Source organism: Tursiops truncatus, chromosome X, assembly GCF_011762595.2.
Source record: "Tursiops truncatus isolate mTurTru1 chromosome X, mTurTru1.mat.Y, whole genome shotgun sequence".
Taxonomy (NCBI): domain Eukaryota; kingdom Metazoa; phylum Chordata; class Mammalia; order Artiodactyla; family Delphinidae; genus Tursiops; species Tursiops truncatus.
In genome coordinates, this window is record NC_047055.1 from 3918661 (window position 1) to 3946616 (window position 27956).

The window sequence follows — 27956 nt, forward strand, 5'->3', positions numbered from 1 at the left end:
CCTTCCTTCCTTCCCTCCTTTCCTTCTTTCTTTCCTCATACTTCTACTAATTCCCTCTACTTTTTCTCCCTTTTATTCTGAGCCGTGTGGATGAAAGGCACTTGGTGCTCCAGCCAGGAGTCAGGGCTCTGCCTCTGAGGTAGGAGAGCCAATTTCAGGACACTGGTCCACAGAGACCTCCCAGCTCCACATAATATCAAACGGCGAAAATCTCCCAGAGACCTCCATCTTAACACCAGCACCCAGCTTCACTCAACGACCAGCAAGCCACAGTGCTGGACAACCTATGCCAAACAACTAGCAAAACAGGAACACAACCCCACCCATTAGCAGAGAGGCTGCCTAAAATCATAATAAGGCCACAGACACCCCAAAACACACCACCAGACGTGAACCTGCCCACTAGAGAGACAAGATCCAGCCTCATCCACCACAACACAGGCACTAGTCCCCTCCACCTGGAAGCCTACACAACCCACTAAACCAACCTTAGCCACTGGAGACAGACATCAAAAACAGCGGGAACTACGAACCTGCAGTCTGCAAAAAGGAGACCCCAAACACAGTAAGATAAGCAAAATGAGAAGACAGAAAAACACACAGCAGATGAAGGAGCAAGATAAACATGCACCAGACCTAACAAATGAAGAGGAAATAGCCAGTCTACCTGAAAAAGAATTCAGAATAATGATAGTAAGGATGATCCGAAATCTTGGAAATAGAATGGACAAAATGCAAGAAACAAACAGTTAACAAGGACCTAGAAGAAATAAAGATGGAACAAGCAACGATGAACAACACAATAAATGAAATTAAAAGTACTCTAGATGGGATCAATAGCAGAATAACTGAGGCAGAAGAATGGATAAGTGACCTGGAAGATAAAATAGTGGAAATAACTACTGCAGAGCAGAATGAAGAAAAAAGAATGAAAAGAACTGAGGACAGTCTCAGAGACCTCTGGGACAACATTAAATGCAGCAACATTCGAATTATAGGGGTTCCAGAAGAAGAAGAGAAAAAGAAAGGGACTGAGAAAATATTTGAAGAGATTATAGTTGAAAACTTCCCTAATATGGGAAAGGAAATAGTTAATCAAGTCCAGGAAGCACAGAGAGTCCCATACAGGATAAATCCAAGGAGAAATACGCCAAGACACATATTAATCAAACTGTCAAAAATTAAATACAAAGAAAGCATATTAAAAGCAGCAAGGGAAAAACAACAAATAACACATAAGGGAATCCCCATAAGGTTAACAGCTGATCTCTCAGCAGAAACCCTACAAGCCAGAAGGGAGTGGCAGGACATACTGAAAGTGATGAAGGAGAAAAACCTGCAGCCAAGACTACTCTACCCAGCAAGGATCTCATTCAGATTTGATGGAGAAATTAAAACCTTTACAGACAAGCAAAAGCTGAGAGAGTTCAGCACCACCAAACCAGCTTTACAACAAATGCTAAACGATCTTCTCTAGGCAAGAAACACAAGAGAAGGAAAAGACCTATAATAACGAACCCAAAACAATTTAGAAAATGGGAATAGGAACATACATATCGATAATTACCTTAAATGTAAATGGACTAAATGCTCCCACCAAAAGACACAGATTAGCTGAATGGATACAAAAACAAGACCCTTATATATGCTGTCTACAAGAGACCCACTTCAGACCTAGAGACACATACAGACTGAAAGTAAGGGGATGGAAAAAGATATTCCATGCAAATGGAAACCAAAAGAAAGCTGGAGTAGCAATTCTCATATCAGACAAAATAGACTTTAAAATAAGGACTATTAAAAGAGACAAAGAAGGACACTACATAATGATCAAGGGATCGATCCAAGAAGAAGATATAACAATTGTAAATATTTACGCACCCAACATAGGAGCACCTCAATACATAAGGCAAATACTAACAGCCATAAAAGGGGAAATGGACAGTAACACATTCATAGTAGGGGACTTTAAACACCCCACTTTCACCCATGGACAGATCATCCAAAATGAAAATAAATAAGGAAACACAAGCTTTAAATGATACATTAAACAAGATGGACTTAATTGATATTTATAGGACACTCCATCCAAAAACAACAGAATACACATTTTCTCAAGTGCTCATGGAACATTCTCCAGGATAGATCATATCTTGGGTCACAAATCAAGTCTTGGTAAATTTAAGAAAATTGAAATTGTATCAAGTATCTTTTCTGACCACAACGCCATGAGACTAGATATCAATTACAGGAAAAGATCTGTAAAAAATACAAACACATGGAGGCTAAACAATACACTACTTAATAATGAAGTGATCACTGAAGAAATCAAAGAGGAAATCAAAAAATACCTAGAAACAAATGACAATGGAGACACAACGACCCAAAACCTGTGGGATGCAGCAAAAGCAGTTCTAAGGGGGAAGTTTATAGCAATACAAGCCCACCTTAAGAAGCAGGAAACATCTCGAATAAACAACCTAACCTTGCACCTCAAGCAATTAGAGAAAGAACAACAAAAAAACCCCAAAGCTAGCAGAAGGAAAGAAATCATAAAAATCAGATCAGAAATAAATGAAAAAGAAATGAAGGAAACAATAGCAAAGATCAATAAAACTAAAGGCTGGTTCTTTGAGAAGATAAACAAAATAGATAAACCACTAGCCAGACTCATCAAGAAAAAAAGGGAGAAGACTCAAATCAATAGAATTAGAAATGAAAAAGGAGAGGTAACAACTGACACTGCAGAAATAAAAGAGATCATGAGAGATTACTCCAAGCAACTCTATGCCAATAAAATGGACAATCTGGAAGAAATGGACAAATTCTTAGAAATGCACAACCTGCCAAGACTGAATCAGGAAGAAATAGAAAATATGAACAGACCAATCACAAGCACTGAAATTGAAACTGTGATTAAAAATCTTCCAACAAACAAAAGCCCAGGACCAGATGGCTTCACAGGCGAATTCTATCAAACATTTAGAGAAGAGCTAACACCTATCCTTCTCAAACCCTTCCAAAATATAGCAGAGGGAGGAACACTCCCAAACTCCTTCTACGAGGCCACCATCACCTTGATACCAAAACCAGACAAGGATGTCACAAAGAAAGAAAACTACAGGCCAATATCACTGATGAACACAGATGCAAAAATCCTCAACAAAATACTAGCAAACAGAATCCAACAGCACATTAAAAGGATCATACACCATGATCAAGTGGGGTTTATCCCAGGAATGCAAGGATTCTTCAATATACGCAAATCTATCAATGTGATAAACCATATTAACAAATTGAAGGAGAAAAACCATATGATCATCTCAATAGATGCAGAGAAAGCTTTTGACAAAATTCAACACCCATTTATGATAAAAACCCTACAGAAAGTAGGCATAGAGGGAACTTTCCTCAACATAATAAAGGCCATATATGACAAGCCCACAGCAAACATCATCCTCAATGGTGAAAAACTGAAAGCATTTCCACTAAGATCAGGAATAAGACAAGGTTGCCCACTCTCACCACTCTTATTCAACATAGTTTTGGAAGTTTTAGCCACAGCAATCAGAGAAGAAAAGGAAATAAAAGGAATCCAAATCGGAAAAGAAGAAGTAAAGCTGTCACTGTTTGCAGATGACATGATCCTATACATAGAGAATCCTAAAGATGCTACCAGAAAACTACTAGAGCTAATCAATGAATTTGGTAAAGTGGCAGGATACAAAATTAATGCACAGAAATCTCTGGCATTCCTATATACTAATGATGAAAAATCTGAAAGTGAAATCAAGAAAACACTCCCATTTACCACTGCAACAAAAAGAATAAAATATCTAGGAATAAACCTACCTAAGGAGACAAAAGACCTGTATGCAGAAACTTATAAGACACTGATGAAAGAAATTAAAGATGATACAAATAGATGGAGAGATATACCATGTTCTTGGATTGGAAGAATCAACATTGTGAAAATGACTCTACTACCCAAAGCAATCTATAGATTCAATGCAATCCCTATCAAACTACCACTGGCATTTTTCACAGGACTAGAACAAAAAATTTTGCAATTTGTATGGAAACACAAAAGACCCCGAATAGCCAAAGCAATCTTGAGAACGAAAGAAGGAACTGGAGGAATCAGGCTTCCTGACTTCAGACTATACTACAAAGCTACAGTTATCAAGACGGTATGGTACTGGCACAAAAACAGAAAGATAGATCAATGGAACAGGATAGAAAGCCCAGAGATAAACCCACGCACATATGGACACCTTATCTTTGATAAAGGTGGCAGTAATGTACAGTGGAGAAAGGACAGCCTCTTCAATAAGTGGTGCTGGGAAAACTGGACAGGTACATGTAAAAGTATAAGATTAGATCACTCCCTAACACCATACGCAAAAATAAGCTCAAAATGGATTAAAGACCTAAATGTAAGGCCAGAAACTATCAAACTCTTAGAGGAAAACATAGGCAGAACACTCTATGACATAAATCACAGCAAGATCCTTTCTGACCCACCTCCTAGAGTAATGGAAATAAAAACAAAAATAAACAAATGGGACCTAATGAAACTTCAAAGCTTTTGCACAGCAAAGGAAACCATAAACAAGACCAAAAGACAACCCTCAGAATGGGAGAAAATATTTGCAAATGAAGCAACCGACAAAGGATTAATCTCCAAAATTTACAAGCAGCTCATGCAGCTCAATAACAAAAAAACAAACAACCCAATCCAAAAATGGGCAGAAGACCTAAATAGACATTTCTCCAAAGAAGATATACAGACTGCCAACAAACACATGAAAGAATGCTCAACATCATTCATCATTAGAGAAATGCAAATCAAAACTACAATGAGATATCATCTCACACCAGTCAGAATGGCCATCATCAAAAAATCTAGAAACAATAAATGCCGGAGAGGGTGTGGAGAAAAGGGAACACTCTTGCACTGCTGGTGGGAATGTGAATTGGTTCAGCCACTATGGAGAACAGTATGGAGGTTCCTTAAAAAACTACAAATAGAACTACCATACGACCCAGCAATCCCACTACTGGGCATATACCCTGAGAAAACCAAAATTCAAAGAGTCATGTACCAAAATGTTCATTGCAGCTCTATTTACAATAGCCCGGAGATGGAAACAACCTAAGTGCCCATCATCGGATGAATGGATAAAGAAGATGTGGCACATATATACAATGGAATATTACTCAGCCATAAAAAGAAACGAAATTGAGCTATTTGTAATGAGGTGGATAGACCTAGAGTCTGTCATACAGAGTGAAGTAAGTCAGAAAGAAAAAGACAAATACCGTATGCTAACACATATATATGGAATTTAAGAAAAAAAAATGTCATGAAGAACCTAGGGGTAAGGCAGGAATAAAGACGCAGACCTCCTAGAGAACGGACTTGAGGTTATGGGGAGGGGGAAGGGTGAGCTGTGACAGGGCGAGAGAGAGTCATGGACATATACACACTAACAAACGTAGTAAGGTAGATAGCTAGTGGGAAGCAGCCGCATGGCACAGGGATATTGGCTCGGTGCTTTGTGACCGCCTGGAGGGGTGGGATAGGGAGGGTGGGAGGGAGGGAGACGCAAGAGGGAAGACATATGGGAACATATGTTTAAGTATGACTGATTCACTTTGTTATAAAGCAGAAACTAACACACCATTGTAAAGCAATTATACCCCAATAAAGATGTTAAAAAAAAAGAAATATTAAAAAAAAAAAAAGATATCACTAATACCAGAAGAGCTTGCTAAAGATTTTACAAGAGAGAACAATAAGCCTCAGTGCCTTCAAATCTCTAATACTTGCTCCAAACAATAATATGTTTAAAAAACCATATCAACTATAAGCCATAAAGAAAAAAATACAGCTTACTAGAAAAAAATTAAGGATGTCTATATGCCAGAAAGATGATGAACACATTTCTCAAAAGACAAATGGGAATCTGGGTACCATTTTAGACAGATCCATTTGACAAACAAAAGGTAATTTTACATAATACAGTATGACCTTCACACAATTAAAGAGTAATTACTTTATACAGATAGAGAAATTAAGGACAAAGAGGCCCAAGGAAAGGGACATGAATAAGGACATCAGAGGAGAGAAACACCAATGGCTTACTGGCATGTATAAATATGTATTAGTCTTAATGAAATGCTTATTTAAACAAGATGAGGATTATTCAACACAATAATCATAGATGATGATGTGAAAGTTGACATTTAGTGCTTCCCAGTAGCAGTATTCTCACGGGTGCCTATTTGTTTATTCATGTGATCATTCACTCACTCATCCAAGCATTTACTGAGCCGTTGTTACATGTCCACTGCCTGAATAGAGAGCAAAGCCTCCCGCTTTCTGTTCACTAAAATCTCACATTATAATAATAAAAGTAAAGGTGTGAAAGATCAGAATCAACTGTGATTAAAAATTTCCGAGCTGGGGGAAGTCTCAAATGTTTCAGTTCTACTCCCCACAAGCACAAATGTAGGGGGATTTCCCGTCCACTCACTAGGGGTCCAGAGACCTATACATTTTTCTAATTCTTGCAGATGTTCCGGGACTTCGCAGTGAAGGTTCAGCCTAGGGCCATCAGATGGACACCTGGAAAAGTTTTTAGGCTCAGGCAACTGTCCAACTAGATTAGTCAGCGGAGGAGGTACTGACTGCTGACCAAGGGTGGTCCTCATCAGAATTATGGTGGGTGAAGGGGAAGAGATGGAAATCATTATGCCAGGCAACAAGAAACCAAAGGAGAAGGAGAGAAAAAGCAAAGATAGAGGATCTGAATAATAGAATTAATAAGCACAAACTGGTATAGAGAAAACTTACCCTCCACAAGTAGAGGATACACATTATTTTCAAGCACTGAAGGAATAGTCTCAAAAGTTTACCATGTACAAGTTTACAAAGAAAGTCTCAGAAAACTTTAATGAGTTAATATCCTACAGACTGTGTTGTTTGACTATAATAAAATTAGGTCTTTTAAAGGATAGCTTAAACACCTAACATGCTTAGAAACTAAAATCATACTACCTAATAATCCTTGGATGAAAGGAGAAATAATAAAAATGAGATACTCCTAACATGAATTAGCAGAAGATTTGTGACTTGTAGCTAACACAGAACTCTGTGAGAAAATTGCTGCTCTGAATACATTTATCAGAATTCAAAAAAGTATATTGAAGACAAATAAGCTTTGTGTTCAATTTAACAAGCTAGAATGAAGGGCAACAGACTAAATGTGAAAGAAACCATAAAGGAGGAAATAGATATAAATAAACAAATGAGGAAATACAGACCAAAAATAAAGAATAATTATAAAATCAAGAAATGATTACTTTAAAAGATTTACAAGATAAACCATGGGAGACATCAGGAAAAAAAAAGAGCCAAGACTAAAGCAAAATATGAATGAGAAAAGTAAAAATACTATAGCAATTTAAAAAGTAACGGAATAATATTATGAATTAGTGTGTGCCAATAAGCTTGAAGCCCAAGAAGAACGAGCATACTGCTGGGGGAAATAATATAAATGGCTAAACTCTGCAGAGAAAAACCTGAAAAGGCCAATTGTTTGGGAGACTCTCACTTGTTCTAGTATAACTTCTTATTTTATTTTACTTTATTTTTGGCAGCGCTGTGTGGCATGTAGGATCTTAGTTCCCCAACCAGGGACTGAACCCGTGCCCCCTGCAGTGGAAGCATGGAGTCCTAACCACTGGACCACCAGGGAATTCTCTCTGGTCTAACTTTTAAACACATTTAGCCTCACTCACTTCTCGCCAGGAAGAGACAGGGATTTCTTTGGTAAAATTGTAAGCAGCAGTGGGGCATGCTTCACCCAGCCCTTCTGATCCACTCACTTTTCACAGGATCAACCTACCAGCTGAATGATGAATTCTGATCTGCCACGTAGTAAGGAGTGGAGCAAATTCAGGGGTGAATTGTTAGCAAGTCTGCTTGGCTAGAGATCTAAAGTCACAACTTGCAGTCAGCTTTATCTATGTCTCTCTGATGCATACGTATCTACCAATAGGTTCCAAACTCGGAAGGGGAAGAAATGGGTATTATTAATTAGCCCATCTCACAAATCCAAATGCCTGTAACTATTACAGAAATAAAACAGTCATCAGACTCACCCTTGTCCACTGCTCCACATACAGGAAAGCCCCAGATCTATATAGCTTTAGAGATATATTGTACAAAATGTTCAAGGAACAGATAATTCCACCTCTCACACAAGCTGTTTCAGAATATAAAAAATGAGAGAAACCTTACCAACCCGTCTTATAAGGCTCGTATAAACCTTGGTTTCATAGCTGAGATAGAACGGATCATACAATGAAATTTAAAGGCTATCTCCCTTATGAACATAGATACAAAACTGTAAAATAATATATGATCATAGGATAATGCATCATAATCAAGTAAGATTTGTCTTAGGAAGAGAAGACTGATTTAAGATAGGAAAATACATCTGTGTGATCCCCCACCCTAAGAAGATAAGGAAAACATTTACTTTAAATAATCATCTCAATGGGGAGATCAAAAGCATTTGGTAAAGACACATGATTTTTTACAAAGTGCTTTCCAAAACCTAAGAATACCAGGAAACTTCTTTAACATGATGTAGTCTCTGTAGCAAATAAAACAAAATAAAACCCAGAAAACCTTCTCCTAATTACTATAACACATTAGGCACATAAATTTCAGGATATCCATGTCTGATATTGTCTCTACATTCAACCTAGTACTAGAGGCCATGATCAATGAAATAATACCCCTTCAAAATAAAAGGTATATGATAAAGATATCACCAAATACCACATGGTGCAGGAACTCTATGTGGAGGATAACACAAGTATTGAACATTACCCAAAGCATATCAAAGTTCACTAACAAAGAATTAGTATCCATAAAATACAGAGGAATGGTAAAACCAACATGAAAAAGAGAAGAAATCCAATAGAATGAGAAACATTATTAACCAAGAAACAATTTAAAGAATAGAAAATCTAAATAGCTGAATCACTAGTAATCACAGAAGTGAAAGGAGATTACACTATTTACCAATCAGAGTTTTTTAAAATTAAAAGTCGGGTAATACTAAGTGTCTTTGTTATCACTTGCTGTGTAAAAACTTACCCCAAAACTTAGTGGCTTGAAACAACAGAATCTATTATCTCAGAGTTTCTATGGATCAAGAATATGGGTGCAGCTTAGCTAGTCCTCTGGCTCTGCATATCTTATGAGGCTACCTCATCTCAAGTCTCAGTTGGGAAGGATCTGCTTCCCTAATTGGGTGTTGGTAGCACGCAGCTCCTTGTGGGTCGTTGCACTAAAAAGCTCAGGTCCTCAGGAGCTGTTCCTTGATATGCGAGTCTCTTCACTGAGCACCACACAATATGCTTTCATCAGAATGAGAAAACAAGGGGGCAAGAGAGACCGTCAGCAACAAAGTTCTAGCAAGAGGAAACTTAATCATGTTGATCACATCCTATGACTTTTGCTGGCTTCTATTGATTCAACTCATTAGAAGCAGGACACTAGGTACAGCCCACACTCAAGGAGAGTGGATTACACAAGCATGTGAACATCAGGAGGCTGGGATTATTGGGAGTCATATCAGAAGCTGCTTCCACACTGTGTATTGATGAGTATGCAGGGAAACAAGTAATAATATAATTCTATTGGGAAAACAGACTGGTACTGTCGCTCTGGAGAGCAACCTGGCAGTATTTAGAAAAAAATATTGCTTATAGACAATGTTTGTGTCCCTCCAAAATCCATATGCTGAAACCCTAGCCCTCTAGATGTGATGGTATTTGGAGGTGGGGCTTTCGGGAGAAAATTAAAGTTGGATTAGGTCATGAGGATGGGGGCCTTATGATGGGGTTAATGCCCTTAGAAAAAGAGGAAGACACAGGAGATAGCTGTCTCTCTCTTTGTGTGTACACACTGAGCTAGGCCATGTGAGGACATAAGCAGGAAGAGGGCCCTCACCAGAACCCAACCATGCTGGCATCCTAATCTTGGCCTTTCAGCCACCAGAACTGTGAGAAGTAAATGTTTGTTGCTTAAGCCACCAGTCTATGGTATTCTGTTCTAGCAGCTCAAACGGACTAAGGATATCTATGACCTAGAAATTCTATTCCTGAGCGTATATTACAGAAAAATATATGCAGAAGTCCATAGGGAGACATGAATGAGAATGCTCCTCATAGCAATGTTTCTGGCAGTGGAGTGGAGAGCCAACATAGATGTCCCTCAAAAGAGGAAGGAATGGACAAGTTATACTTGGGATATTCGTTCTAATGGAATATGATGCAGCGTTAGAAACAATTAGCTAGAGATACATATAGCTACATAAGTTGAACTTAAAAGCATAAGGTAAGAAACAGAACGAGGTCTACGGCACAATGCACCATATTCACACACACACACATTTCATAAGGCTATATGTTTCGCAAGAGTACAAACATATACGAGGGCATGATTCAAACACATCCGAGTAGGTGCCTAATTGTGGGAAGGAAATGAGTGTTGGACTCTAGGATGAAAGAAAAATAGAAAAACTGTAGGAGAAAGAACCTTGTCAAGCTCAATGATGACAATATGGCCAGAGTCCAAGAATAGAATAAAAGAAAAAATAAAAGCAACCTTCATGAGTGGGCAGTTAATTCTAATCCCTGCCTTTAAGTTGCAGAGCGGGCCGAAGATAATTTAATCAAAATCAGCAGGCTTTAATGCCAGATGCTCTAGGTAGGGAGATGTTTATTCATGGGAGCTGTCTTTCTGTTAGTTTGTAAGATGATTCATATCTCCACCAATATTTAAATTCAGCCATACAGCTTTTGGAGGGATTTTAAGTAAGATATCCAAAACACTAGCTGATAACTAAGGGTGGGAGATCTCAGAATAAACCACTGAGTAGGGGTGGCCTTGGAGAATAGCTTGGAGGAAAGGTTTGTTCTCTACCATGTGCACCACCACAACTGAACATAGGGATATGAGGAGGGTGGCAGTTCGGCTTGGGAAGACTCTTCTCTCTAACCGAGCCATCCTGGCCTCATCATCATCCCCCCCCCACCCCGCCTCATCATCATCCCCCCCCCCACCCCGCCCCAGGTGTCAGGAATGGTTCTTTGAAATGTCTGAGCTACATCAACAGACGTGTCACAAGGGCTGCTTTGTGATGGCTAAGTCCCTCCTTAGCCACCATTGGCTAAGGGTACGGACCCTTCATCGTCCTGGGGAGCTGTATATATAGCGTGGTCAGTAGGCCCGGAGTAGACCACTGGTAGGCTTCAATACAGCTGAGGTGTGCCGAAGACTACGAGAGCCTGATACAGACATGGATCGAAAACCCTCGAGAGCCAAACGGAGGAGGGTGGATGAGGCTCCCTATAACCTCAGACCTAGACATGGTGGCCATGTAAGATGACCCTACCCAAGCTGTTTTCTTCATGGATTCCCTCTCCCCCAAGAATCCTACCCTCTCCCTGCCTGGCACAAACCCCCTCCTCAGCCCTGACCCCTTCTCATGAAGTCTCCCTTTCCATCAATAGCCCATCTTCTTCTCCCTAATCCAATGTCCTTTTGACCTCACTCTGTTGTCCTTCCAGGTGCTGAAGACAGCCAGGACCGTGAGCAAACCCCGTCAAAGGAGTCTGAATAAAAAAGCCTCTAAGAAAGCTGTCCACCCCACAAAACAGCAGAAGAAAGCTACAAGACAAACACTCTCCAGCTGTTCTCACAGGCTGGATGAGACACTAAATCAACATCAGAATAATGCAGAGCAGAACCAAGAGGCCGCGCAGAACCAAGTGCCGTGCGGCAACACCCCTCCAAGCGAAGAGCTGGTGAGCCAGTAAAGCTCAGGGGGAGGCCAGAGACCTCAGAAATATCTGCCAAGTCTGAGGTCTGAGAAATGGCCAACTGTGTAGACACGGAATTTTACAACATCAGGGTACACGGATGCTAATTAAATAAAAATCAACTTGTGAAAATTTCTGTGTGTTTCTGCGAGTTCTCTCATGGTGGGAGCAGGGAAGGAAGGGAAGAGGCAGGTGTGTGAGGAGGGAGGGACATTGAGTCCTGCAAGGTTGCGGGGGACACTGGCAGAATCACAGTTAACCAGACAGTGGGGATAAGGAATGGGTCAGGACTGAGTGCTGAAGATAAATTTCCTACTTAACACTTGAACCCACAGGCAAGGTGGAAAGGGGCTTGGCGTTTCTGTCTTTGGGGTAGGGGGCTGGACGAGGGGCACGACAAAGTGTACATTGCCAGAACCTATGTGGTTTGAGGTGAGTAGGTGGCAGTATCATCCCAAGAAATAGACAAGTCACTTCCAGGCCACCTACGTCATACAAGTGTTTGCTACATCTCACCCTACGATGCCAGCGACTAAAGGTCCTCCAGAGGGCCAAAAATCTCACCCTACTAAAAGTTATTGAAAGCACCCTGAGGACTCAAATAATGGTGGATGGAAGCCACAAACTCAACACTGATCAGCCCACTTTCTAAAGAAACTTAAGGTGGAGCAGTGGCTTCCCAAGGGCAGGGAAGTAAGAGCTGTCTGCTCTCAGTACAGGCAACTGTCTACAAAGAATTCTAAAACAACATCATCTCCCCTCCAAACATCTTTTATCTCTATTCCTTCCAAAGTTCTTGTTGTTTTTTCTCTGAAGAGACGATCCTTTTAAGTGGTTTTATTGAAGTATAATTGACATATAATAAATTGCACATGCTTAAAGTGACCGCTGAATGAGTTTGGTCATATGTGTATACTTGTTAAACCATTACCACAATTATAAGTGTGAAAATACCCATCACCCCCATAAGTCTCCCCTTACCCCCTGACAATTGCTTCCTCTTGTCCCTCTCTGCACCCCCATCCTCAGATAACCACTGATTTGCTTGCTGTCTCCATAGATTACATGTTCTAGCATTTTATATAAATGGAATCAGTATGTACTCATTTTTATCCAGCTTCTGTTACTCAGCATAGAGAGTCAATGTTCTTGTGTACATCAATATTACATTTCTTTTTAATATTACGATTGTTATTTTGTTGAGAGTTTAGTAGCATTTAAATGATGCCACAAACTTGCTTTAATTTTATTTAAAAATTAAGATCATCGTCAAGCCATGTGCAGTCATAAGAAATAGAAAGATACCTTATACCCTTAAATGTTGCATATAATGCAACATTTAATAATCTCCCACTACATAATTTTCTCTTTACATCCCATTTTAACCCCCAGTATCTACCTCATGGGTTTCACTGAAGTATATGTGTCATATACAAAGAAAGAGAGAGAGAAAGAGGGAGGAAAGGAGAAAGAGGGAGAGGGAGAGGAAGGTGGGGGTCGGCGGGGGAGGGAGAGAAATTCCACTATAATGCCCTGTATGGGGTGGTTATTTTCCTATAAACATTAGAACACACTATGCACATCATTATGCAGCTCATTTACTCTTCAGATCACTCCATGGACATCCATGCCAAGATGTAGATATATCACTGGATAGATACATAGATTTATGGATATAGACAGCAGATTTTAAAATTTAGCCTCTGTAAACCACAATGTCTTGTGGGAAGAGCTAGTTTTTGTAAAATGGAATCGATTTTTCAATGGGAGATTCAAATTTCTCTAACAGCATTTTATGTGTTCATTTATTTTCCTACTGTACACGTCATTAAAACTCTAGCTATAAATATATATTAAAAAAACTCTAGGTAATGCCATATTTTAAAAATGCACGTAGGACAGAGCCTTCATATACGCTGGTTTCTGCTATTGCCAATCTTCTCAGCAGGCTCCTTTTTTATGGTAAATCTAGAAGATTTTTGTTAAGACTTCATGTGGCAACTAACTAAAAGTTGTGCAGGTTTGCAAACACCAGTTGTGTTGACTGGAGATTTGACTTATAAAAAGTGAAAATAAAATGAAATATCCAATATTTGGGGGGAAAAAGATAAAAGCTGTGACCACTGGTGAGAATAGGAGAGTAATAATATAATAATAGCCCAATAAGATAATGAGGAATTATGATATATACATTGTAAGCAGGGGTCCTAGAATCTGGGAGACTGGATCTAAGTCTCAGCTCTGTCAGTTACATATTAGTGTGAATTTGGGCAGGTTACTGGACTTCTCTGAGATTCACTGTTCTGATCTATAAAATACTGGGTCAGTAAACATTTTCTGTAAGGGGTCAGGTAGTAAATACTTTAGGCTTTGTAGGCTATATAGGTTTCTGTTGTGTTAGCACAAAAGCAACCACAGACACTATGTAAGTAAAAGTGTACAGCTATGTTCCAACAAAGTTTTATTTGTAAAAATAAGCAGCTGTGGTCTATATTTACCCCCACATGGACACTGGTTTTCTGGCCCCTAAATCACAGTGACTATATATATATATTTGTTTTTTTCAATAACTGCCATCGAGAAAGAACTCAAGCAAGAATGTAAAATATCCCAACATATTAAATACCCATAAAAGAGATTTTAAAGTGAAGGATTACTATAAGCCATGCTAAGATAATAGGTTTGAAAAATGCAGTCCGATCGATTTCCTTAATATTATAAAATACCAATTTTCACATATTAAATTTCAAAAAAAGGAAAGAAAAGCAGAATAACCGACCCAACTATAAAATTATTAAATGTATTCTATAAATCTCATTTGGTCCTTATTAAAAATATAATAAAGGAGATTTCATTCTAAAGGTTGTTTATAACGGAAAGGCAAAGCTCTGACAATCTGGCCCATCAATACAACCCCCAAATGATTTAATTGTGATGCAAATAAGATAAAATGTGGAAGTACAATATTACAGAAAACATTTGATTTTTTAAAAATATATTTTAAAAATTATTTGTCAGCCCTGGATTTATATTTAGAAAGATAGATTTCTCATATCCTGAAACTGCTTTATCAGGGGGAGAGCATATATATATATATTTTTTACCAGTAATAAGAAATATTAATCAGGTCATTACTGACAGTCCAGTCCTATATTGACTATTTCTTGGTACTCCATGCAAAAGGATAATTTACTCATTAATATTTTACTATTAGAAGTTCTTCTGGGCTTGAAAAGTTAGTTCAGGTTCCAGAAAGACCTAATTGTAAATATTGAGTTACGTAAAGATCAACATTTAAACATTTAAAAATATTCCTCCTTTGTTTTAAGGTTTTTGCTGTTTTTAAGTGGATTCTGAGGCTGCAGCAGAAAATTACGGCACCATCAATTAGCTATGCTTTCATAAATGCATTATGGTGGTTGTAGAAATGTCATTTCCCTACCTATTTTTAGCATGAAAGACAGACACTAACAAAAAACTATTAAAACTTGTGAAAAATGTCATAAAAGACATGTATATAAGACAAAAGGTACTTAAAGATATCAGAGGGGGGACCTTGAAGATGGCGGAAGAGTAAGACGCGGAGATCACCTTCCTCCCCACAGATACACCAGAAATACATCTACACGTGGAACAACTCCTACAGAACACCTACTGAAGGCTGGCAGAAGACCTCAGACCTCCCAAAAGGCAAGAACTCCCCACGTATCTGGGTAGGGCAAAAGAAAAAAAGAAAAAACAGAGACAAAAGAATAGGGATGGGACCTGCACCAGTGGGAGGGAGCTGTGAAGGAGGAAAAGTTTCCACACACTAGGAAGCCCCTTCGCGGGCGGAGACTGCAGGAGGCGGAGGGGGGAGCTTCGAAGCCGCGGAGGAGAGCACAGCCACAGGGGTGCGGGGGGCAAAGCGGGGAGATTCCCGCACAGAGGATCGGTGCCGACCGGCACTCACCAGCCCGAGAGGCTTGTCTGCTCACCCGCCGGGGCGGGCGGGGCTGGGAGCTGAGGCTCTGAGGCTCCGGTTTCGGTTTTGGACGGAGCGCAGGGAGAGGACTGGGGTTGGCGGATTGAACATAGCCTGAAGGGGTTAGTGCACCACGGCTAGCCGGGAGGGAGTCCGGGGAAAAGTCTGCACCTGCCGAAGAGGCAAGAGACTTTTTCTTCCCTCTTTGTTTCCTGGGGCGTGAGGAGAGGGGTTTAAGAGCACTGCTTAAAGGAGCTCCAGAGACGGGCGCGAGCCGCGGCTAACAGCGCGGACCCCAGAGACGGGCGCGAGCCGCTAAGGCTGCTGCTGCCGCCACCAAGGGGCCTGTGTGCGAGCAGAGGCCACTCTCCACACCCCTCTTCCGCGGAGCCTGTGCAGCCCGCCACTGCCAGGGTCCCGGGATCCAGGGACAACTTCCCCGGGAGAACGCACGGCGGGCCTCAGGCTGGTGCAAAGTCACGCCGGACTTTGCCGCCGCAGGCGCGCCCCGCACTCCGTGCCCCTCCCTCCCCGCCGGCCTGAGTGCGCCCCCGAATCAGCGGCTCCTTTAACCCCGTCCTGTCTGAGCACAAAACAGACGCCCTCCAGCGACCTACACGCAGAGGCAGGGCCAAATCCAAAGCTGAGCCCCAGGAGCTGTGAGAACAAAGAAGAGAAAGGGAAATCTCTCCCAGCAGCCTCAGGAGCAGCGGATTAAAGCTCCACAATCAACTTGATGTACCTGCATCTGTGGAATACCTGAATAGACAACCAATCATCCCAAATTGAGGAGGTGGGCTTCGAGGGCAAGATCTATGATTTTTTTCCCCTTTTCCTCTTTTTGTGAGTGTGTATGTGTACGCTTCTGTGTGAGATCTTGTCTGTATAGTCTTGCTTCCACCATTTGTCCTAGGGTTCTATCCGTCCATGGTTTTTTTAAAAAATTTTTTCTTAATAATCAATTTTAATTTTAATAACGTTATTATACTTTACCTTCGTTCTTTCTTTCTTTCTTTCCTTCCTTCCTTCCTTCCCTCCTTTAGACAACGAATCATCCCAAATTGAGGAGGTGGTCTCTGACAGCAAGATTTATGATTTTTCCCCCTTTACCTCTTTTAGTGAGGGTGTATGTGTATGCTTCTGTGTAAGATTTTGTCTGTATAGCTTTGCTTCCAACATCTGTCCTAAGGTTCTATCCGTCCCTTTTTTTTTTCTAAATAAGAATTTTTTAATTCAATAACTTTATTATACTTTATTTTATTTTTACTGTATCTTCTTTCTTTCTGTTTTTCCTTCTTTCCCTCCTTCCTTCCTTCCTCCCTCCCTCCCTCCCTCCTTTCTTTCCTTCTTTGCTTCTTTCTTTCTTTCTTCCTTCCTTCCTTCCCTCCTTTCCTTCTTTCTTTCCTCATACTTCTACTAATTCCCTCTACTTTTTCTCCCTTTTATTCTGAGCCGTGTGGATGAAAGGCGCTTGGTGCTCCAGCCAGGAGTCAGGGCTCTGCCTCTGAGGTAGGAGAGCCAATTTCAGGACACTGGTCCACAAGAGACCTCCCAGCTCCACATAATATCAAACGGCGAAAATCTCCCAGAGACCTCCATCTTAACACCAGCACCCAGCTTCACTCAACGACCAGCAAGCCACAGTGCTGGACAACCTATGCCAAACAACTAGCAAAACAGGAACACAACCCCACCCATTAGCAGAGAGGCTGCCTAAAATCATAATAAGGCCACAGACACCCCAAAACACACCACCAGACGTGAACCTGCCCACTAGAGAGACAAGATCCAGCCTCATCCACCACAACACAGGCACTAGTCCCCTCCACCTGGAAGCCTACACAACCCACTAAACCAACCTTAGCCACTGGAGACAGACATCAAAAACAGCGGGAACTACGAACCTGCAGTCTGCAAAAAGGAGACCCCAAACACAGTAAGATAAGCAAAATGAGAAGACAGAAAAACACACAGCAGATGAAGGAGCAAGATAAACATGCACCAGACCTAACAAATGAAGAGGAAATAGCCAGTCTACCTGAAAAAGAATTCAGAATAATGATAGTAAGGATGATCCGAAATCTTGGAAATAGAGTGGACAAAATGCAAGAAACAAACAGTTAACAAGGACCTAGAAGAAATAAAGATGGAACAAGCAACGATGAACAACACAATAAATGAAATTAAAAGTACTCTAGATGGGATCAATAGCAGAATAACTGAGGCAGAAGAACGGATAAGTGACCTGGAAGATAAAATAGTGGAAATAACTACTGCAGAGCAGAATGAAGAAAAAAGAATGAAAAGAACTGAGGACAGTCTCAGAGACCTCTGGGACAACATTAAATGCAGCAACATTCGAATTATAGGGGTTCCAGAAGAAGAAGAGAAAAAGAAAGGGACTGAGAAAATATTTGAAGAGATTATAGTTGAAAACTTCCCTAATATGGGAAAGGAAATAGTTAATCAAGTCCAGGAAGCACAGAGAGTCCCATAGAGGATAAATCCAAGGAGAAATACGCCAAGACACATATTAATCAAACTGTCAAAAATTAAATACAAAGAAAGCATATTAAAGGCAGCAAGGGAAAAACAACAAATAACACATAAGGGAATCCCCATAAGGTTAACAGCTGATCTCTCAGCAGAAACCCTACAAGCCAGAAGGGAGTGGCAGGACATACTGAAAGTGATGAAGGAGAAAAACCTGCAGCCAAGACTACTCTACCCAGCAAGGATCTCATTCAGATTTGATGGAGAAATTAAAACCTTTACAGACAAGCAAAAGCTGAGAGAGTTCAGCACCACCAAACCAGCTTTACAACAAATGCTAAACGATCTTCTCTAGGCAAGAAACACAAGAGAAGGAAAAGACCTATAATAACGAACCCAAAACAATTTAGAAAATGGGAATAGGAACATACATATCGATAATTACCTTAAATGTAAATGGACTAAATGCTCCCACCAAAAGACACAGATTAGCTGAATGGATACAAAAACAAGACCCTTATATATGCTGTCTACAAGAGACCCACTTCAGACCTAGAGACACATACAGACTGAAAGTAAGGGGATGGAAAAAGATATTCCATGCAAATGGAAACCAAAAGAAAGCTGGAGTAGCAATTCTCATATCAGACAAAATAGACTTTAAAATAAGGACTATTAAAAGAGACAAAGAAGGACACTACATAATGATCAAGGGATCGATCCAAGAAGAAGATATAACAATTGTAAATATTTACGCACCCAACATAGGAGCACCTCAATACATAAGGCAAATACTAACAGCCATAAAAGGGGAAATGGACAGTAACACATTCATAGTAGGGGACTTAAACACCCCACTTTCACCCATGGACAGATCATCCAAAATGAAAATAAATAAGGAAACACAAGCTTTAAATGATACATTAAACAAGATGGACTTAATTGATATTTATAGGACACTCCATCCAAAAACAACAGAATACACATTTTTCTCAAGTGCTCATGGAACATTCTCCAGGATAGATCATATCTTGGGTCACAAATCAAGTCTTGGTAAATTTAAGAAAATTGAAATTGTATCAAGTATCTTTTCTGACCACAACGCCATGAGACTAGATATCAATTACAGGAAAAGATCTGTAAAAAATACAAACACATGGAGGCTAAACAATACACTACTTAATAATGAAGTGATCACTGAAGAAATCAAAGAGGAAATCAAAAAATACCTAGAAACAAATGACAATGGAGACACAACGACCCAAAACCTGTGGGATGCAGCAAAAGCAGTTCTAAGGGGGAAGTTTATAGCAATACAAGCCCACCTTAAGAAGCAGGAAACATCTCGAATAAACAACCTAACCTTGCACCTCAAGCAATTAGAGAAAGAACAACAAAAAAACCCCAAAGCTAGCAGAAGGAAAGAAATCATAAAAATCAGATCAGAAATACATGAAAAAGAAATGAAGGAAACAATAGCAAAGATCAATAAAACTAAAGGCTGGTTCTTTGAGAAGATAAACAAAATAGATAAACCACTAGCCAGACTCATCAAGAAAAAAAGGGAGAAGACTCAAATCAATAGAATTAGAAATGAAAAAGGAGAGGTAACAACTGACACTGCAGAAATAAAAGAGATCATGAGAGATTACTCCAAGCAACTCTATGCCAATAAAATGGACAATCTGGAAGAAATGGACAAATTCTTAGAAATGCACAACCTGCCAAGACTGAATCAGGAAGAAATAGAAAATATGAACAGACCAATCACAAGCACTGAAATTGAAACTGTGATTAAAAATCTTCCAACAAACAAAAGCCCAGGACCAGATGGCTTCACAGGCGAATTCTATCAAACATTTAGAGAAGAGCTAACACCTATCCTTCTCAAACCCTTCCAAAATATAGCAGAGGGAGGAACACTCCCAAACTCCTTCTACGAGGCCACCATCACCTTGATACCAAAACCAGACAAGGATGTCACAAAGAAAGAAAACTACAGGCCAATATCACTGATGAACACAGATGCAAAAATCCTCAACAAAATACTAGCAAACAGAATCCAACAGCACATTAAAAGGATCATACACCATGATCAAGTGGGGTTTATCCCAGGAATGCAAGGATTCTTCAATATACGCAAATCTATCAATGTGATAAACCATATTAACAAATTGAAGGAGAAAAACCATATGATCATCTCAATAGATGCAGAGAAAGCTTTTGACAAAATTCAACACCCATTTATGATAAAAACCCTACAGAAAGTAGGCATAGAGGGAACTTTCCTCAACATAATAAAGGCCATATATGACAAGCCCACAGCAAACATCATCCTCAATGGTGAAAAACTGAAAGCATTTCCACTAAGATCAGGAACAAGACAAGGTTGCCCACTCTCACCACTCTTATTCAACATAGTTTTGGAAGTTTTAGCCACAGCAATCAGAGAAGAAAAGGAAATAAAAGGAATCCAAATCGGAAAAGAAGAAGTAAAGCTGTCACTGTTTGCAGATGACATGATCCTATACATAGAGAATCCTAAAGATGCTACCAGAAAACTACTAGAGCTAATCAATGAATTTGGTAAAGTGGCAGGATACAAAATTAATGCACAGAAATCTCTGGCATTCCTATATACTAATGATGAAAAATCTGAAAGTGAAATCAAGAAAACACTCCCATTTACCACTGCAACAAAAAGAATAAAATATCTAGGAATAAACCTACCTAAGGAGACAAAAGACCTGTATGCAGAAACTTATAAGACACTGATGAAAGAAATTAAAGATGATACAAATAGATGGAGAGATATACCATGTTCTTGGATTGGAAGAATCAACATTGTGAAAATGACTCTACTACCCAAAGCAATCTATAGATTCAATGCAATCCCTATCAAACTACCACTGGCATTTTTCACAGGACTAGAACAAAAAATTTTGCAATTTGTATGGAAACACAAAAGACCCCGAATAGCCAAAGCAATCTTGAGAACGAAAGAAGGAACTGGAGGAATCAGGCTTCCTGACTTCAGACTATACTACAAAGCTACAGTTATCAAGACGGTATGGTACTGGCACAAAAACAGAAAGATAGATCAATGGAACAGGATAGAAAGCCCAGAGATAAACCCACGCACATATGGACACCTTATCTTTGATAAAGGTGGCAGTAATGTACAGTGGAGAAAGGACAGCCTCTTCAATAAGTGGTGCTGGGAAAACTGGACAGGTACATGTAAAAGTATAAGATTAGATCACTCCCTAACACCATACGCAAAAATAAGCTCAAAATGGATTAAAGACCTAAATGTAAGGCCAGAAACTATCAAACTCTTAGAGGAAAACATAGGCAGAACACTCTATGACATAAATCACAGCAAGATCCTTTCTGACCCACCTCCTAGAGTAATGGAAATAAAAACAAAAATAAACAAATGGGACCTAATGAAACTTCAAAGCTTTTGCACAGCAAAGGAAACCATAAACAAGACCAAAAGACAACCCTCAGAATGGGAGAAAATATTTGCAAATGAAGCAACCGACAAAGGATTAATCTCCAAAATTTACAAGCAGCTCATGCAGCTCAATATCAAAAAAACAAACAGCCCAATCCAAAAAATGGGCAGAAGACCTAAAGAGACATTTCTCCAAAGAAGATATACAGATTGCCAACAAACACATGAAAGAATGGTCAGTATCATTAATCATTAGAGAAATGCAAATCAAAACTACAATGAGATATCATCTCACACCGGTCAGAATGGCCATCATCAAAATATCTACAAACAATAAATGCTGGAGAGGGTGTGGAGAAAAGGGGACCCTCTTGCACTGTAGGTGGGAATGTAAATTGATACAGCCACTATGGAGAACAGTATGGAGGTTCCTTAAAAAACTACAAATAGAACTACCATATGACCCAGCAATCCCACTACTGGGCATATACCCTCAGAAAACCATAATTCAAAAAGAGTCATGTACCACAATGTTCACTGCAGCTCAATTTACAATAGCCAGGACATGGAAGCAACCTAAGTGTCCATCATCAGATGAATGGATAAAGAAGATGTGGCACATATATACAATGGAATATTACTCAGCCATAAAAAGAAACGAAATTGAGTTATTTGTAGTGAGGTGGATGGACCTAGAGTCTGTCATACAGAGTGAAGTAAGTCAGAAAGAGAAAAACAAATACCATATGCTAACACATATATATGGAATCTAAGGGGAAAAAAAGGTCATGAAGAACCTAGGGGTAAGACGGGAATGGAGACACAGACCTACTAGAGAATAGACTTGAGGACACGGGGAGGGGGAAGGGTAAGCTGGGACAAAGTGAGAGAGTGCCATGGACATATATACACTACCAAATGTAAAACAGCTAGCTAGTGGGAAGCAGCCGCATAGCACAGGGAGATCAGCTCGGTGCTTTGTGACCGCCTGGAGGGGTGGGATAGGGAGCGTGGGAGGGAGGGAGACGCAAGAGGGAAGAGATATGGGAACATATGTATACGTATAACTGATTCACTTTATTATAAAGCAGAAACTAACACACCATTGTAAAGCAATTATACTCCAATAAAGATGTTAAAATAAATAAGTAAATAAATAAAAAATAAACAGGGTCTGGCTAAATGTACTACAGTACCACTAATGGAATACTACAGAACTGTTAGAAACAAGAAGCAGCTCGTTATATACTGCTCTTAAGGAGACACAAGGTACATGGTTAAGGGAGGGGGAAAGGGGCAGGACAGTGTATATAATATACAACCATTCACATTTTCAGATACATACTTGTGTGCATAGGCCATCTGTGGAAACTGGTAACAGTGTGTGGCTGCAGGGAGCAGATCAGGGTGGCTGGGTGTTGGGTGGAGGGAAACTTACTTTTTACTACACTCAGTGTTTGTACTTTTTGAATTGCATATCACGTGTTTAAGCACGGCCCTGGTAATTCTAGGCTGGAAAACATTTTAAAGAAGCTATTAGCAAAAACTCACCCCAGCCACAAGAAATACCATAGGAAAACAGCCACAGGACATCTGCCTAAGTAACATTAGGTTCCTGCTGTGCCCTCCCTCCAAGCTTCTGTGGCTACACACGTGCCAGCTCACTGACTGAGCTGACTTGCTATTTAGGATTGCTCAGAGGGAAAGGCATTACAAGCAAAGGAAACAGCACGTGTGAAGCCCCAGGAGTTTGTGTGGGGTGGGGATTGGGGGTACAGGCAAGTGTGCACAACTCTAGGAACCTGGATGGCAAGAACAAGGGGAGGGTGGCTGGAGAGGGAGCTGCCGAGGAAAGGAAGTCCGGCTCACACCGCGGGGTCTCTGTAAGCTTTTCCTCCAGCCCAAGGGTAATGGGCAGCTAGTGAAGAGTTCTGAGTAGGGAAATGACCTGTTCCAGAATTACAGAATTGATCAAACCCCCCCTCTGGTTTCAGTTCTGCAACGGCTTCGCACTGCTCTGCGTGCGGCGCCCTGGACTGAGAATCAGGACAGCAGTGATTGGTCCTAGGGGAGGACTGCCGTGTGGTGCCCAAGGTGAGCCTAGTAAAAGCCAGCAGATTCCCGACCTGGCACAGTAAAGGGTTATTTGAAAAAGTGGATTCAACTGCAGTCTAGGGCCAACCAGAGGAAGGTCTCCACAGAGATTTGATCAAAGCAAACAGACTGCCAGGAATCTAATCCAAACCCCAAGCTGGGAAGGGACCTTGATGACGCTCTAGGCAGGATCTCTTGCCTGGTATTTCGGGTGGGTTTGTTAATAAACTGTATTCCATGAGGCAAAGTCATTGGGAATAAAACATCAGTTAAGGCGGTTCTTAAACGACTAGTCCTCGTCAAAGCTGTCACACAAATTTTACTTAACCCTTGGAGGAAGGGGCGAAAACCAAAAATAAGCAGGGCTCAGTGCAAATTCCAACACAGCCAAGAAACTTAACTGTGTTTTTAATCACAGAATTTATGAATATTGTTGTCCCTTTGGGAAGTCTCTGACTGAAGACTCGTCTTATCAGGACAAACTGGAAAAAATATTGATCTCTGCTTTCCACTTGATTTCTCTGAAATGTAACAAATATCGTCACCACCTAGGTTACAGGTCCATGTTAATTAGAACACTTCAATGGAAAAGAAGCGGTTTACTACCATGGCTTATATAATGGTCTGAATTGGCTGATGAAAGGTTGAAGAGGTCTGGGTCCTGAAAACATCTGAGTCACTAATGTCCAAATTACTCTTACTGTCCAAAGGCTGTGAAGAAGTTCCAAGCTACCCGCCCCCTCTAAGTTTCTCTCATGTCTGGACCGTACCTTGCACATGATCTCTATGCCACAAGAGTTGTCTCCATGGCTCTGCACTCCTATCTTCTCAACTCTGCTGATCACTCCCAGGGGGACATCGAGGACGAAATGCGGGTCCTGGGTTCACAAATTAACATGAATGCCAATCAGTGTCGGCTAACAGAGCTTTCCCATTTTAAGTCTTCGCTGGCTTAAAACACCTTTGCTTACTTCGCATTTCCTCTTGGTCCTGGCTAAGACACCAAAGTCTGATTTATAACCTGCTTTGTGAAGTAGACACTGAGACTACAGTTAAACAACCCCCTCACCCCCAGCGCAGGTGGAAGTGCTACTTTAACAGCCCTTTTTTTTTTTTAAGATACAAAATCTGCTTGCAAATGCACACATCTTAAAACTGACCCTCTGCTTCTCTCAGGGTGATGGCATTTCAGGATACTATTTACTGTATTCTTTATTGTTTACTTTCTTCTGCAGTTATTTTAAAAAATAAAACACACTTTTAAATACTCACTCTCTCTACATTCTTGAAGTACATCTTAAAGTCTGTCACTGTCAGGGTGCCACTCACTGCTCCCACAAATGGGCAGATATACATGACATCTTTCACTGAAAGAAAAAACCCAAAATATCATCTAGTGCCATTGACTTGTGTCAATAAATCTTAACATGAGTTTCCAAATATATAAATTTGTGATTCCAGTTTTCTAGAAATTTAAATTCTTTCATTACTTTAAATAAAGGCATAGATGGATAGTCTTCTAATAAAATTCCACTTTTTAAAACAAAATTTTGATTTGCTACTTGAGGTTTTAAGTAAAAGGCCTCATAATAAGTTACATTTTGTCATTTTTTTCCAAGTGGTTCACATTTTCCCTGAGTGATAAATTAATCACATTCAAAAACACATTAATTAAACTCTGAAGAACCTGGGCTACCATTTCATAAATCACTGCTAATGAAAACTAACTAAAGCTAAACACTGTCCCCTGATGCACCTCCAAAGAAACTGCTTTACAGATGACAAAAACCAAAACCACATCAATGAAGTGGGAAAAGACTGCTTCAAATTCTTCATCAGCTTCCATATCAATTTTATTTTCTTAATGTTAATATCAATATCTTTCACATCAAAATCAACAACATATATGACTCCTATGAATGTTAAGAGGCTCACACCTATCACAAAGATACCACATCTTCCCAATCTTCCCAAAGTGCTGTTCCACTCAAATGGCGGGAATGGACACAGCTACAGATGAGTCCGAGGGCATGAATAATGGTACTAAAGATGTCATTCAGCCAAACTCTCAAAACACTTGCATAAACTTTTCTGTAACTCATTATATACCGAGCGGCTCCTATTGTTGGGGTTCTGGGTATAACTGGACAAGGTTCCTGCCCACCAGGTGACCCGTGAGAGATACTACACAGAAAATTACCATATAGCCTGATAAATGCTATCAGAACCATGTGGACTCAATGTGATAAGAGCTCAGAAAAGGAATGACTTAACTCAGCAGGGAAGCAGGGGAGGGGAAGGGAGGAGAGATCAGTGAGTTGCCAGAGGTTAGTGTGGCTGGGTCAAAGGGTGCACGAGGATGATGGGACACGAGGCCAGAGAAGACTTGTTCATGAGTGTTCATAGCAGTTTTATCTGTAATAGCCAAACAGCAGAAACAACCCAATAGTCTACCAATAGATGAATGGATAAGCACACTGTGGTGTATCCACACAGTGGAGTACTATGCAGCAATGAAAAGGCATGACTGCTGACCCATGGCACTCACAATATGGAAGACTATCATAATAATTATGCAGAATGGGATAAGTAGACAGAAGAACATACTCAATGATTCCATTTCTATAAAACTCTAGAAAATATCAACTAGCCTATAGAGCCTGGGGAAGGGGGAGAAGGCACGGGAGAGCGGGATATAAAGGGGCCTAAGGAAACTTCTGGGGGCTGATGGATATGTTCATTATCTTGACTGTGATGATCATTTCCCAGGTGTATAAATGTGTCAAAACTGTTCACGTTCACTTTAAATCTGTGCAGTCTGTTGTCCGGAGAAGACGAGGCATGACATAATTAGCTCTGCACTGTAGTCAGATTGTTCCAGAGCAGCACGGAGGCAGGGCTAGAAACGCTCCCAGAGGAGGAAAGCCCAGAGAGGCCAGAGGAGCACCAGGAGTGAATGAAGTTCCAGAAGCCAAAGAGAAAAACAGTTTGGAAATTCAGGTCGGGCTGAACAGAGTCCTGAGCCACAGACTAGGCTATCCAGCAGGAGTAGTTGTTTGGAGGTCCTGGTAGGAGAGCCCAGCTACCCCAACACAAGATGACCGTGCTCTGAGACCCGGCACGCGCCTTTGGGAGACAGCCATGAGGGAAGAAGGCGACACTCGGCCTCACAAACCAGGCCGTCCGACCTAACCCCGGCGATCGTGAGGTGAAGAGGCCACAGCCGGCTGCCCGCCCCTCCAGCCCCGGGCAGTCCGCCTCAGGCCGTCGCCCTTACAATCCAGGGTGGCGACACATGCCCTTTTCCTGCACTAAAATTGTACTTTCTGGACTCTTATAAGCCCCCAAAGTGTCTTTGCCAAATTCTCAAAACTGTCATTAAAAGTATGATATGGATCGTCTGTCAATACGTTTTCCTTATAGTGAATCCTTCCAACAAAGCAGCGAACTGACGTTACCGTGAGAGTCTCATCAGCCTTCAGTTCATGGGGAAAAGCTGGACCCCTCTTCTGTTGGTACTGCCACCTAAGACTCGTTCGGAGCTTAAACGGATCCTCTGCAGTCCCTTATCTCTTAAGGTCATGATGACATTAATAAGAATGACTAGGTCTAGTCCATCTGTCCCCTAATTAAATTGGTCTGGCTGATCTCCAGCACATACATCATCTGTGCTTGCGAGTAAAGTGCCATTTCATTTTATGGGTCTCTATAAGCAAAGTGTACTTGTTAGACTTACCAATGGCCTTGATTGATTCTCCTGGGAAAAGGGGCGCCTCTTCCATCTGTGCCAGCTTATTTCCATCCCTTAGAGCCTGGCAAGAAACCAAACAGGAGTAAATCTCACTTTCCAACTGGGAAGAATGGTACTGTTCTGCGCTCTTGCTACGAGGCTACAGAAGCGTGCAAAATGTATGCCCCCCCTCCCCGTACAAGACAGTTTCAAAGCTCAGCATCACAGGACACCATGCTGCATAGTCTAGCAAATTGTTACACATATTTAAAGTTCACAGTTAGAAAGCATTAATACAGAAATGGCTT

General features: G+C 40.6%; 1 protein-coding gene across 7 annotated transcripts in view; it reads right to left on the reverse strand.

The window, feature by feature from the left end:
- Positions 1-27956, reverse strand: part of MTMR1 (myotubularin related protein 1) — a 106938-nt gene that overhangs the window by 54980 nt on the left and 24002 nt on the right. For all 7 annotated transcript variants that reach the window (XM_019939294.3, XM_073798768.1, XM_073798769.1 and 4 more), the window contains 3 exons: positions 27655-27730; positions 25191-25285; positions 24689-24796 (listed from right to left, as the gene is read on the reverse strand). In XM_019939294.3, the coding sequence (XP_019794853.2) occupies positions 24689-24796; positions 25191-25285; positions 27655-27730 (279 nt within the window). The remainder of the gene's footprint in view (positions 1-24688; positions 24797-25190; positions 25286-27654; positions 27731-27956) is intronic.